We start from the raw sequence: 14,734 nt of genomic DNA on the forward strand, positions 1-14,734 counted from the left end.
AATAGATTCTTCCTCTCTTAGATCAGCCCCAGGATCATCCTTACCACTTGCAGGGCCACAAAAAAGTACATGGCCTCACAGGGCCGGAGAAAGAGAAATCAGATCATGAGCTGCCTCCATTTCCACCTCCATTACTACATGGGATGAAAGAATTTGACAATGATGCATCCGATGAAGTGAGCTGTAGCTCACGAAAGCTTATGCTCAAATAAATTTGTTAGTCTCTAAGGTGCCACAAGTACTCCTTTTCTTTTTGACAATGAGTTGTTTCTTCTGCCTTAATCCTACTGCTGAAGACTTGAAAGTTGCAGGGTTTGCATGGGATATAAAGTCACAAACAGCAGTTTGCTTTAATTATAATTAAGGCTGTCCCAGGGCACCAGGAACTAACATGACCGTAGTTTTCACAGATGGAAGTATTATAAAGAGGAGAATGTAACAAACACGAATTTGTGGGCTTTCTATTCCACAAATCCTCCTTTCTCTGTGCATAAATGACTAACAGTGATTCAAAAAGCTTAAAGGACTAAAAACTGAGGCTGATCTAGCGGTGTGAGCACAGGCACAGGCCCCAATAACTCCTGTTTTCTAATCACAACCCTAACAATGACTCACTGTGTGGCTTCGGGCAAGTCACTTCACCTCTATCCCTTAGTTTCCCCTTCAGTCAAATGGAGTTAACAGTAATAACCTACTAAACAAATCTGTGGTGAGAAGTCATTAGATAAGTAATGTGTTCTTGCTCCCACTTAGGTCAATCCTGAGACTCGCTATGACTCAAATGGCAGCAGAATCAGTCTGTGTTCATATAACACTTTGAACATAATAAGTACTAACAACAATATGACTACAGAAAGGTACTTGAATAGCAAAATGTTCTCAGTTAAAAACAGCACAGTAAATACTCTCTTATTGTTCCATCCTAAACTAAACTTATTAAAAACTGAGAAAATGTGCAGGCTTGGGACTTCATTAGGACAGCTTCTTATTTGCAAATTGCTCAGATGTTCCAGGATTACACACAAACTTTACTTGCGGTACTGTACTTCATCAATCCTATTCACCCAGTGACTTACAGAGAAGCACTGAATTCCTACGGCAAAATTCTGCAGGCATCCCCACTCTACGGTGCAGAGAGTGGTAAGCAATATACCGCACATGGAAGGATACTGCCTGGGTTACCCCATGATCCTGCTGCTGAGGACGGATGAAGCAGCCAGTAGACTTCTTTGAACAACTAGGTCACTGCAGAGTGAGAGAGAGCAGTCAGATACAAGTAGGATGTGAGTATGGTATACCACATTTTAGATAGATAGATATCTGTGTATGTGCTGTGCTGGTGATTCAGTTCACGGAAGGCCCTGTATAATAGTAGTTACTTGCCAGGCAACCTTGGCAAGTCATTTCACCTGTGTGTAACTCAGTTTCCACATCTGTAAAAGCACTATATAAAAGCTAGGTATTATTATTATTACATCTTCAGCAGCAGCAATGGTTCTGAACCAGCTGCCCTCCACTGTCCCAGCCCTCTTTCCAACATCAGAAGTGTTGGTTCTCATCACCAGTTCAACCTGGCACTCAGCCTGCCCTTGCAGATGGACAGCTGTCTTTCCCTGGTCTGCTCACACTCCTGATCCTCCACCTACGTCAGCACACTGCACAACCTGATCTGGATCCAGCTTCCACTTACCAGGCCTAAACCCCAGCCCTGGGATTCCCTCGTAAGTGCCTTGCTTGGAAGTGGAGGTTCAGCTCAGCACCTGTCCTCTACTCCCCCTTTCCACACACAGATATAGCCAGGCTTTTACCCTTTTTAAAGACAGAACTTTCAGACTGTGCTCATATCTTCCAAAGGTAGCAGACCTTGCAGAGATGATTCCTCATCTATCCTCCCATGGAAGTTTCTGCTCTTCTAGGCCAAGTCCATATACAGGTCCTGAACCAGCATTTAGTCTGCAGACTATCAGTCCTTCTGTTGCTAAATCATGGAAAGTGAAGAGGGGTGATTTGATGGGGAAATACAGCATCATGGAATGAAAAAGGAGCATGAGCCCACTGTGACCCAGGAAAATACAGAGAAAAGGAAAGGCCATTATTTTGTCTGCCTGTAGTTACCGCAGAAAATATTCCTTCTAGAGGATTTTAAAAAGAATTAACCCAGCCATTTTTACTAGGCAAGTTCTCTGGTTTAGATGATGTACAGCTTCCAGTTTGATTGTATTTTCCCACAATTGCAATAAGAATACATTTGCAAAGAACTGCTAACTGACAAGTGTGCAGATTGCTCTGGTTTCAAAGTGATTCACCCAGCTTCCTCATCAGTTCCCTCTTCCCCTGCATCTTATGTCTCATCCAATATCAAAATATATTCATTTTGTCCACTTTTACTGAAAATTGTTGGAACACACACATGGGCAGGGGGGCTGGCATTATCAGAACATCAGTGTTTTAATTATCTCTGACAGGGGGATGAGTTAAGTACAGACACACAAAAACTATAAGCATCTCTAAATCTTTTTTTTTTTTTTTTGCATCCTGGAATAAAATTTAAAAACCTCTCTTATGGACCTCTCTGTAGCGTGAGTTTGTTAATGTATAAAAAGTTATAGAAATCCAGATTTAAGGAAGATTAGTTGAATTTATTTTGCAATGAACATAAGATAAATACCAATTTCTGATTTTTAAAGATGTTGAAAACAGGACACAAGACTTAATTAACAGAGCTAGTACATTCAATATTCTATGCACAGCAACTGCAAATGACATTTTTCCCTTCTGTGCAAAGATTTTTTTTTAAAAGAAAACTCTTTATACCCCAATTTTGTTCTAAATACCGAAGGCCCCCATCCTGCAAACATTAGAACCGATGAATAACTTTATATATGCGAGTAATTCCACTGAATTCATTAATTAAGGACTTCAATGGGACTACTTACATGAGTAAATATGCTCTCATGTGTAAGTGTTTTCAAGACTGGAAGCCTTTGATTGCAGATTATTTGGGACAAGTACTGTCTCTTTATGTTTGTATAAAATAGAGTACAATGGAGCCCCAATCCTGACAGAGACTTTTTGGCATTACTGTAATAGGAGTATTAAACAACAACTTCTATTGCCCAGCACTCAAGATCAGGCCCTAAATCTGAATAAACAAGATTCAGATAATTAAATAAATGTAATTAATAAACATTTATTACGTGTTTTGAGTACCAGGGAATGTGGGGTAACTGAAATTATTGGCAAAAAGAAAAGGAGTACTTGTGGCACCTTAGAGACTAACCAATTTATTTGAGCATGAGCTTTCGTGAGCTACAGCTCACTGATGAAGTGAGCTGTAGCTCACGAAAGCTCATGCTCAAATAAATTGGTTAGTCTCTAAGGTGCCACAAGTACTCCTTTTCTTTTTGCGAATACAGACTAACACGGCTGTTCCTCTGAAACCTGAAATTATTGGATAACTGAAGTCGTACACATTTAAGATGTTTTTGCAAAAAATTTAAAATCAGAACCATGTATAGTCCAAATTATATCCCATTCAAATTGAAGTAAGATTTATACCTTTTGATACCATCAGATGTGTTTTTATATCACATCTGATATTCAGAACTGTGCATGTGATCATGAGCTAATGTAAATTCACTTACATTACATTCACTTAGCTTCACTGACTCCAAAGGAGCCATGTCAATTTACACCAGTTGAGAATCTGGTTCTGTACCATCATTTCAAGGAGTGTTTCAGACCCAAATAAGATATCATTTTAAAACAGCTTTATTCTCATCTTTTATTTGAAGTTATCATTTGTATTACTTATCATTTGTATACTATAGTCTAACACACAGAAGTTTTTAAAACAGAAACTGATGAATGCTGCATACAAATTATCCTTCGATACATTTGTCTCATGACTCACTCAACAAACCGCTCCCATTAAAATGGTTTAATTACTCATAGCTACTTTAAGTCATATCTCCCAGCTAGCAGTATATGTAGCTGTCATAGGTGACCGGTGACCAAAGAATTGTAAACACTAACCTTTACAAGTGTCTCTAACTGGTTAAATATAACCATACACCTATTTCTTAAAAGAATGTCTGAAAGGTATTATAGTTCCAAAATTCCATCTGGTGGACAGAAAAATGATTTCAAAGTAGCATGAATCACTCTAAGCCCTGGTCTACACAAGGACTTTAGGTCGAATTTAGCAGCGTTAAATCGATTTAAACCTGCACCCGTCCACACAATGAAGCCCTTTATTTCGACTTAAAGGGCTCTTAAAATCGATTTCCTTACTCCACCTCTGACAAGTGGATTAGCGCTTAAATCGACGTTGCCGGCTCGAATTTGGGGTACTGTGGACACAATTCGATGGTATTGGCCTCCGGGAGCTATCCCAGAGTGCTCCATTCTGACCGCTCTGGACAGCACTCTCAACTCAGATGCACTGGCCAGGTAGACAGGAAAAGAACCGCGAACTTTTGAATCTCATTTCCTGTTTGGCCAGCGTGGCAAGCTGCAGGTGACCATGCAGAGCTCATCAGCAGAGGTGACCATGATGGAGTCCCAGAATCGCAAAAGAGCTCCAGCATGGACCGAACGGGAGGTACGGGATCTGATCGCTGTATGGGGAGAGGAATCCGTGCTATCAGAACTCCATTCCAGTTTTCGAAATGCCAAAACCTTTGTGAAAATCTCCCAGGGCATGAAGGACAGAGGCCATAACAGGGACCCGAAGCAGTGCCGTGTGAAACTGAAGGAGCTGAGGCAAGCCTACCAGAAAACCAGAGAGGCGAACAGCCGCTCTGGGTCAGAGCCCCAAACATGCCGCTTCTATGATGAGCTGCATGCCATTTTAGGGGGTTCAGCCACCACTACCCCAGCCGTGTTGTTTGACTCCTTCAATGGAGATGGAGGCAATACGGAAGTAGGTTTTGGGGACGAAGAAGATGATGATGAGGAGGAGGTTGTAGATAGCTCACAGCAAGCAAGCGGAGAAACCGGTTTTCCCAACAGCCAGGAACTGTTTCTCACCCTAGACCTGGAGCCAGTACCCCCCAAACCCACCCAAGGCTGCCTCCTGGACCCAGCAGGCGGAGAAGGGACCTCTGGTGAGTGTACCTTTTAAAATGCTATACATGGTTTAAAAGCAAGCATGTGAAAGGATTACTTTGCCCTGGCATTTGCGGTTCTCCTAGATGTAGTCCTAAAGCCTTTGCAAAAGGTTTCTGGGGAGGGCAGCCTTATTTCGTCCTTCATGGTAGGACACTTTACCACTCCAGGCCAGTAACACGTACTCGGGAATCACTGTAGAACAAAGCATTGCAGTGTATGTTTGCTGGCATTCAATCAAAATCCGTTCTTTATCTCTCTGTGTTATCCTCAGGAGAGTGAGATATAATTCATGGTCACCTGGTTGAAATAGAGTGCTTTACTTCAGGGGACACTCAGAGGAGCCCATTCCTGCTGGGCTGTTTGCCTGTGGCTAAACAGAAATGTTCCCCGCTGTTTGCCACAGGGAGGGGGGAAGGTTGAGGGGGTAGTCACGCGGTGGGAGGAGGCAAAATGCGACCTTGTAACGAAAGCACATGTGCTATGTATGTAATGTTAACAGCAAGGTTTACCCTGAAAGAGTGTAGCGACTGTTTTATAAAATGTGTCTTTTTAAATACCGCTGTCCCTTTTTTTTTCTCCACCAGCTGCATGTGTTTCAATGATCACAGGATCTTCTCCTTCCCAGACGCTAGTGAAGCTTAGAAAGAAAAAAAAAAGCACTCGCGATGAAATGTTCTCCGAGCTCATGCTGTCCTCCCACACTGACAGAGCACAGACGAATGTGTGGAGGCAAATAATGTCAGAGTGCAGGAAAGCACAAAATGACCGGGAGGAGAGGTGGAGGGCTGAAGAGAGTAAGTGGCGGGCTGAAGACAGGGCTGAAGCTCAAATGTGGCGGCAGCGTGATGAGAGGAGGCAGGATTCAATGCTGAGGCTGCTGCAGGACCAAACCAGTATGCTCCAGTGTATGGTTGAGCTGCAGCAAAGGCAGCTGGAGCACAGACTGCCACTGCTGCCCCTCTGTAACCAACCGCCCTCCTCCCCAAGTTCCATAGCCTCCACACCCAGATGCCCAAGAACACGGTGGGGGGGCCTCCGGCCAACCAGCCACTCCACCACAGAGGATTGCCCAAAAAAAAGAAGGCTGTCATTCAATAAATTTTAAAGTTGTAAACTTTTAAAGTGCTGTGCTTAAAGTGCTGTGTGGCATTTTCCTTCCCTCCTCCACCACCCTTCCTGGGATACCTTGGTAGTCATCTCCCTATTTGTGTGATGAATGAATAACGAATGCATGACTGTGAAGCAGCAATGACTTTATTGCCTCTGCAAGCAATGATTAAAGGGAGGAGGGGAGGGTGGTTAGCTTACAGTGAAGTAGAGTGAACCAAGGGGCGGGGGGTTTCATCAAGGAGAAACAAACAGAACTTTCACACCGTAGCCTGGACAGTCATGAAACTGGTTTTCAAAGCTTCTCTGATGCGTACCGCGCCCTCCTGTGCTCTTCTAACCGCCCTGGTGTCTGGCTGCGCGTAACCAGCAGCTAGGCGATTTGCCTCAGCCTCCCACCCCGCCATAAACGTCTCCCCCTTACTCTCACAGATATTGTGGAGCACACAGCAAGCAGTAATAACAGTGGGAATATTGGTTTTGCTGAGGTCTAAGCGAGTCAGTAAACTGCGCCAGCGCGCCTTTAAACGTCCAAATGCACATTCTACCACCATTCTGCACTTGCTCAGCCTGTAGCTGAACAGCTCCTGACTACTGTCCAGGCTGCCTGTGTACGGCTTCATGAGCCATGGCATGAAGGGGTAGGCTGGGTCCCCAAGGATACATATAGGCATTTCAACATCCCCAACAGTTATTTTCTGGTCTGGGAAGAAAGTCCCTTCCTGCAGCTTTTGAAACAGACCAGAGTTCCTGAAGATGCGAGCATCATGCACCTTTCCCGGCCATCCCACGTTGATGTTGGTGAAACGTCCCTTGTGATCCACCAGAGCTTGCAGCACTATCGAAAAGTACCCCTTGCGGTTTATGTACTCGGCGGCTTGGTGCTCCGGTGCCAAGGTAGGGATATGGGTTCTGTCTATAGCCCCACCACAGTTAGGGAATCCCATTGCAGCAAAGCCATCCACTATGACCTGCACATTTCCCAGGGTCACTACCCTTGATATCAGCAGATCTTTGATTGCGTGAGCTACTTGCATCACAGCAGCCCCCACAGTAGTTTTGCCCACTCCAAATTGATTCCCAACTGACCGGTAGCTGTCTGGCGTTGCAAGCTTCCACAGGGCTATCGCCACTCGCTTCTCAACTGTGAGGGCTGCTCTCATCTTGGTATTCATGCGCTTCAGGGCAGGGGAAAGCAAGTCACAAAGTTCCATGAAAGTGCCCCTACGCATGCGAAAGTTTCGCAGCCACTGGGAATCGTCCCAGACCTGCAACATTATGCGGTCCCACCAGTCTGTGCTTGTTTCCCGAGCCCAAAATCGACGTTCCACAGAATGAACCTGCCCCATTAGCACCATGATGCATGCATTGGCAGGGCCCATGCTTTCAGAGAAATCTGTGTCCATGTCCTGATCACTCACGGGACCGCGCTGACGTCGCCTCCTCGCCCGGTATCGCGTTGCCATGTTCTGGTGCTGCATATACTGCTGGATAATGCGTGTGGTGGTTAATGTGCTCCTAATTGCCAAAATGAGCTCAGCGGCCTCCATGCTTGCCTTGGTATGGCGTCTGCACAGAAAAAAGGCGCGGAACGATTGTCTGCCGTTGCTCTGACGGAGGGAGGGGCGACTGACGACACGGCTTACAGGGTTGGCTTCAGGGAGCTAAAATCAACAAAGGGTGTGCCTGTACATCAAGGAGTATTTCAGGCAGGACTGCACGGAGGGTTCCAATAAGAAATGGTGCACCTAAGTTATCGTTGTTATTGGAACAAGGAGGTTAGCCTGGCCTCTGATTGATACATGGCTAGATTTACCTCGCTGCTCCTTCTCTGTGAGTGACTGCAGTGTGATCTAGACAGGGGAGGAGGCAAATGAGTACAAAACAAATCTGGTCTATTTCTTGTTCTGACCCACTCCATCTATCTTTTACATCTTTGGCTGGCAGCAGACGGTGCAGAAGGACTGCATGCCATCCACATCTCATGGCTGCTCGGCAGAAGATGGTACAGTACGACTGCTAGCCATCTTCCTCTCTTGCCTGCCTGGCATAAGATGGTACAATACGACTGCTAGCAATCCTCATCTCTTGCCTGCCTGGCAGAAGATGGTACAGTACGACTGCTAGCAGTCCGTATCGCCTGCCCGCTCACCATAAGACGGTTCAATAGGACTGCAGGACTAAAGAGAATGACCTGCTCAAGTCACTCCAAATTTAGTCCCTGCGCCCATGTCTGCCCAGGCGCTCCTGATCGACCTCACAGAGGCGACCAGGAGCACCTCAGACATGACGATGACGGCTACCAGTCGTACTGTACCGTCTGCTGCCACAAGGCAAGGGGTTGCTGCTACTGTGTAGCAATGCCATACCGCATCTGCCAGCACCCAGGAGACATAGGGTGACGGTTACCTGAGCAGGCTCCATGCTTGCCGTGGTATGGCGTCTGCATAGGTAACTCAGGAAAAAAGGCGCAAAACGATTGTCTGCCCTTTCTTTCACGGAGGGAGGGAGGGAATGGGGGCCTGACGACATGTACCCAGAACCACCCACGACAATGTTTTAGCCCCATCAGGCATTGGGATCTCAACCCAGAATTCCAATGGGCAGCAGAGACTGCGGGAACTGTGGGATAGCTACCCACAGTGCAACACTCCGGAAGTCAACACTTGCCTTGGTACTGTGGAAGCACTCCGCCGAGTTAATGCACTTAGAACATTTTCTGTGGGGACACAAACACTCAAATATATAAAACCGACTTCTAAAAAACCGACTTCTATAAATTCGACCTAATTTCGTAGTGTAGAGATACCCTAAGATTTCTGAACACAAAACATGTTATAGAATTATCCTGACCTCGTGTACTATTTAAGTTTGCTTGGCAGTTAATATCAAGGCTTTAGGAAGGTAATATTCAAGTGAAATCGCACACATCTTAGTCTCTGATCTCATAAACTGAGCAACCAAGTGAATTTGTAAAAGAAAAGTAATAGTGCCAGGAAAGGCAGGTATGCAACATTTTCACAATGGTATTTTTTGTTTGTCCCCTAACTGTATTCTAAGGACAAAAGTACTTTTACTAAATAGAAAAAAGCCATTTGGTGGCAACTGCATCCTATCTCCTATGGATGTACAATTTTGGCCTCATCTCTTGGTTTGGTCACTGTACTCTTCCGCCATTCCTCTATTCATATGAATGTCTAGCTGTCTCTTAAATTCATTTATTTAATTTGCTTCACTGGTCTTCTATGCTAATTTATGCCGTGTAGCCCAATCTGTCTCTTATTAAACCCAATGGCAAAAGTATTATTGATTTCAATAGGAACAAAACCAGTTCACATATATTTACTACGGTCTGAGTGAACATTCTACCTGAATTCCCTTTTATTAAAAAAATGCTGGGTTTTAAATTGGGCCCTGTCGTTTTTGTAATCATCCAGATAGTTCACTACATTCTGCTTCATGGACTCCTGACTCATTTAACTATTTTTTAATCAGTTTACCTCAAAAGTCTGCTGTTCTTTTGTGAGAACAAGATCATCTTCAGATGCAAGGTATACTGATAACAGACATTTTTCAAACCTACAGCAACCTTTCAGAGCAACACTGCTTTTCAGATCCTCTGAGAATATGACTTAAGCTAAAAACAATATTTGAGACGGCGTTTAACCAGGGTCAATAAATACTGTTTTGATCTTGATTCCATAACTATCCTGTCTATCTTTAGATGTAAGTTTTCACTTCAACCATCCAATAATGACCTTTTCCTTATTCTTCTGAAATAATCCCTATTTCCGTGGTGAGTACACTGATTTTCTTAACTATTTAGTTATATCCCAGCTGGATTTCTAGCCCTCTGAATCTTCGTTCTTCTTCAATGTTAAATTTCCTTCTTCAAATTTGCTATTTTCCATGTGACAAATACTGTTCTACCTACACTGCATAAAACACAAATAACTCCTGTTTGTGCATCAAATAATTAATAAAGATGCCAGGAGTGTGCACTAGGGTCTGGTGTGCAATCTGCGAATAGCCTTGCTGAAAAAGATGATTTTAAGATTTTTAACTCCAGTTCTCCCCCCCGCCCAGCAACAGTTAACACCATTCAGCCCGGTTCAAATCATGATTTTGGGGTAATCACCACCAAAAGAATGGCTATTTTTTCCTCAAGATTTCAAAATAACAAAAAGCTGGAATTCACCTTACAATCTGGTTACAGTTCTGCCACTATTTATAACTATTTAAAGAGGCTTTTAGCCAGGCTTTTAGCTGAAACCACTTGGTACCGTTCTTTTAAACGGCATTTTATATTAGTCCAGTCACCTAAAAAGATCTACAGATGTGGGCTTTGGTTGCACTGTACCTATATATTTGCTATGTATTACCAGTCTGTAGTACACATATATTGATCTCAGTGCAATAAAAGCTTATTAACATGAGAACTATCTCTGTCCAATAAACCATATCATGAGTTCCTCTGAGCTACCCTTCAGTTTAATTGGATTCCACTTAACTTGACAAAAGGGACCTGTTTCAGGCTAAACCAACAAAAGATAAAATATGAGTGTGCTTCAGTTACTCTCTTGGAGGTTTGTCTCAATTCCTTTTCCCTTAAAAGGGGCAATGTCTTAATTGGTAGGATTATGTGTTCCAGAATAAAGACGACAAGGCCCATGGGAGCTACTTAAGATAAACCCATCCAATAAGAATCTTGTGCATACTTTGATTCTCTCTCACTGTGACAACTAAAACCTCTTTCTTTCAGGCCTGTCCAGGTCTCAGCTCATCCCAGCTGCCACAGCCTTTTCAAAACGTTTCTGCTGAAATAATTTTCCTCTCCCACGGCTCTGAATTTGTTATTCCTTTCTTTGAATTCCCTTTATTAGCATCTTGCTTCCCAAATCAAACTCAATTTTCCTGTACTCACCTTTAACACCCTGGAAAACTCTGTCCCTGCATACATCTCTCCTCATATATCTTTCCCACTCAAGCTGACCTCATAAATCCCTCACTCATATCTACCGTCCATTCTCTCCTTCACATTCTCTTCCATGCATCTCTTTATGTTTGGAGCTTGCGCCTCTGGGGCATTGAATGACCATCTTTAAATAAACCCTTAAAACTCACTTTTTCTATGTAACAGTTCATCAATGCTCCAGCCAAAAAAAGGAATTTGTATTCTGTAATAAAAATATGTAGCACTTTGAGACTGGACATCCTGTGCATATATATATGAAGTGTATTTTCAGAGCTGATTGTAAAGAGGAAGTATTTATTTTTACATTCTGTACAGCATAATGTACACTAACTGTGCGCAATAAACACTAAAATAATATGTAATAAATAGGAAGGATCAGATTCATTTGTTTCCTGCAGTGTTTGGGAGGCCTAGGCTAGTTTGTATTTGGTCTCTTCAATCATTCAGTGCTCATAAGACAATGATGCTTTTCCAGCCCCAGGTATATTTCTGTGCAATTATAACAACTGCATAAACCTGAGAGAGCTCACCTGACTCATTTCAATGTAGCGAAGATTTTAACAGAGTATTGGACAAGCAGAGATATCTGAATGCAGATTACCTTTTGAATATGCACTAATACACAAACTGAATTACAGATGTAATTTATCCATCACAAGTTGGTTCTAAATACTGATTATATCAGTGCTTATGCAGAAAATTGGAAGTGATAGAAAAGCCAAGAAGTTTTTCAAACTTTAATTTGCCTTATTTCTCTTTGTGTAATCTACTCTAAACTAGTAACAGCTGATACAGTAAGGGCTAAATTCTGTTCTGTGGTAGAACAGAAATGGGTCCTAAGTGTCTAATTTTTTTTTTAATGAAAGCTATTGGTCGCAATAATAACAGTGAGTCCCATAAATATAGAATATGTCTTATAAAAGAGTCATTTATTTTATGCATTTTAAATTTGTTAACCTTTAAATTAAATGAGTCTTCTCTTGTTTTCATATTGTGGAATGGGGCCAGAATGTATGCCTGCGTTGCCACCATTATAGCAGTAGTTATTTTACACACAGCTAAAAATTTGTCAGGCTTCTGTGCAGCGAAAACCCTGTGACAGGCCATTCAGGCTCTGAAAGATTTAACTGGAAGGAGCTTTGTAGCCTTTTCCTAGCACTGCAGCCACAGAGAATTTTTTTATTGTACCTATCTCAGAAAACTGATCCACAGCATAAATACATTGTATCAGATATATTACAGCATACTGTATGGATAGGAGGTCTCTTATTAGCATAAATACATTGTGCATGGAATAACTGCATTTATTATACCCTTTGTCATACCAGCACCTGTTAGAGTTTTCCCAAATGTGGTATAATACACTTATCAAAATTCAGTCAAAGGTGATGATGCCTAATACTGTTTAACAAGTATAATTAACTGAGCTTTTAAAATTGATGATGCTGTCTTTCTGTTTTGAAGCAATCCCCTTTGGGGAGAGAAGAGATTGGTGTGGAAGTCCGGATACATGGGGAACCTCAACAACAGTAAGTCAGGCTGTGTCTACACTATGAACTAGGAATGTAATTTCCAGCTTACGTACACACACTCACACTAGCTCTCGAGTATGAATAGTGCAGCTGTGGTAGCACCGCAGCAGCAGCATGGCTTAGCTGTGCTGAGTACATACCCACGGAGTTCAGGCAGGTTTACACACGGCAGGCTTCCACTGCTGCTGCCCGTGTTACCATGACCACACTACTGTTTATACTAATGCTAGCTCAATGAGAGCTAGCATGAGCATGTGTACATAAGCTGGGAAACAAACACCTAGACCACAGTGTAGATGTAGCCTATGACTGCTAAGAGTCAAAACCTCAGTGTATTTTTTGCTTCCTTAAAGCTCTGATTGGGATACACCTGGATCCATTTGACAACAAGTCCATCAAAGGCAAAGAGCTGAGGGGAAAAATTTAAAGCCACCCCTATAGTACATTATGATTTCCATTGGAGATACCTTTTAACCGATATCAGATATGCTGATGACATGATGTTCTTTGCCACTGAAGCAATGCAACAAATGATGGAGTCTGTAAAAGCAGTTAGTGAGGAATAAGGAGTATTCCTGAATGTGATGACGACAAAATGCATGCACATTGACAGGACTAACAAAAACAGGATGCAAGTGTACATCACTATTAAAGAACAAGCTGTAGAGGCAGTAGCTTAATTTAATTATTTGGGTTCACATATATTCAACCAAGGAGGCTATTCCAAAGAAATCAGAAGATGACGAGGGATGTTCACTTGACTGCAGGCTCCTTTAAAGAAAGGATAGACAAACCATGGCATGTCAAAATCTATGAAGGTGCAAGTGGGGAAAAGCCTACAGTTTTCCATAGCAATTTATGGATGTGAATCACGGGAATGATGCTGGCAAGAAGAAGACTGAAGCTTTTGAAATGCGGTGCTGGCTAAGACTCTTGTGTATCTCCTGGATGGAAAAAAAGACTAATCCGTCAGTTAGAACTATTATTGGAGAAAAGCAGAACTGGATTTCAGAAATCAACAGATGCAAACTTATGTACTTTGGTCCCATTAGGCGTAAAGATGGAAATAACCTTGAGAAAGCTATTATAAAAGAAATGGTGGAGGGTTAACAAGCAGAGGATGAACAGCAATGAGATGGATGCATGCTGTGTGGCAGAATCACTGAATCGTTACCTGCTCAAAGTTACAATGGATCATGAAGGCTTCTACAACTTCTGCTGTGATGTCACCAATATTCAGACATAAATAAATGGATTTACTTTACTTACTTACTTTTATTAGAGTACAAAATGACCAATTAAATAAAATGCCATTTTATCAATATGCCCTTTCCCTTTTACAAACTTAGTCCCCAATCCTGCAAATACTTACACATGTGCTGAATTTTAAGTATGAGTCATCCCAGTGGAATCACTTGGGCTTAATAGTGTGACCTTTCCAAACAATTTATATTTTTCAAATAGTTATTCTTATAATTTTTTCTTAACTCTATATTATTTTAATAAATTAAGTCCTGAGCCACAGGCCACTGAAGCTAAAGGGGGTCTTTTCATGGATTTCAACAGGCTCAGACCTTTAAAGCCTATATAGTACTTCAGAGCCACCAGCACAACTAGACCCTTTAGACATTCTGTATTGGTCGAAGAGCTACCTTGTCTAAATATTTTAAGTAAACTCCTTCAATTACCAATAATGACACCAATCAAAATATCAATACCACCTCTGGAATCACAGGAAACTTTGTAACAGACTATACTTAGAAAACAATGTTTAATATATTTTACAGATTAAACATGCCAGATTTCAGTGCTGGCAAGAGTGCACTTAGTCTAGAATTCTCACTAACTACAAAAAAAAATTATACTGAAACTTTATGATGAAAAATAAAAGATGTGAAAACAGAGCCTCTTTATCACTCCAATATATTTGACATGTATCCATTAATGTGTCTAACTGCACTGGCATAACAGCATTGTGTCCTGAGACTCAGCACAAATTAAAAATAGT

The 14,734-nt window shown here is 42.2% G+C and overlaps 2 protein-coding genes across 22 annotated transcripts in view; one reads left to right on the forward strand and one right to left on the reverse strand.

Annotated features, from left to right (window-relative positions):
* MBNL1 (muscleblind like splicing regulator 1) overlaps positions 1 to 14,734 on the reverse strand; it is a 200,542-nt gene that overhangs the window by 138,437 nt on the left and 47,371 nt on the right. The gene's annotated exons all lie outside the window — the stretch shown is intronic.
* Positions 4,238 to 13,836, forward strand: LOC140917251 (uncharacterized). The gene is made up of 4 exons (XM_073359668.2): positions 4,238 to 5,108; positions 5,697 to 5,743; positions 12,659 to 12,723; positions 13,779 to 13,836. Exons 1-4 carry the CDS (start codon positions 4,526 to 4,528, stop codon positions 13,834 to 13,836), a joined length of 753 nt encoding a protein of 250 aa, XP_073215769.2. The 5' UTR covers positions 4,238 to 4,525.

This window comes from Lepidochelys kempii, chromosome 9 (assembly GCF_965140285.1).
Source record: "Lepidochelys kempii isolate rLepKem1 chromosome 9, rLepKem1.hap1, whole genome shotgun sequence".
Classification (NCBI taxonomy): domain Eukaryota; kingdom Metazoa; phylum Chordata; order Testudines; family Cheloniidae; genus Lepidochelys; species Lepidochelys kempii.

Coding starts and splice junctions, on each gene's coding strand:
- LOC140917251 (XM_073359668.2), top strand. CDS start 4,526: ATGCAGAGCTCATCAGCAGAGGTGACCATGATGGAGTCCCAGAATCGC. Junction 5,744..12,658: donor CTTCTCCTTCCCAGACGCTA/GTGAAGCTTAGA, acceptor TCTGTTTTGAAG/CAATCCCCTTTGGGGAGAGA. Junction 12,724..13,778: donor CATGGGGAACCTCAACAACA/GTAAGTCAGGCT, acceptor TGGTCCCATTAG/GCGTAAAGATGGAAATAACC.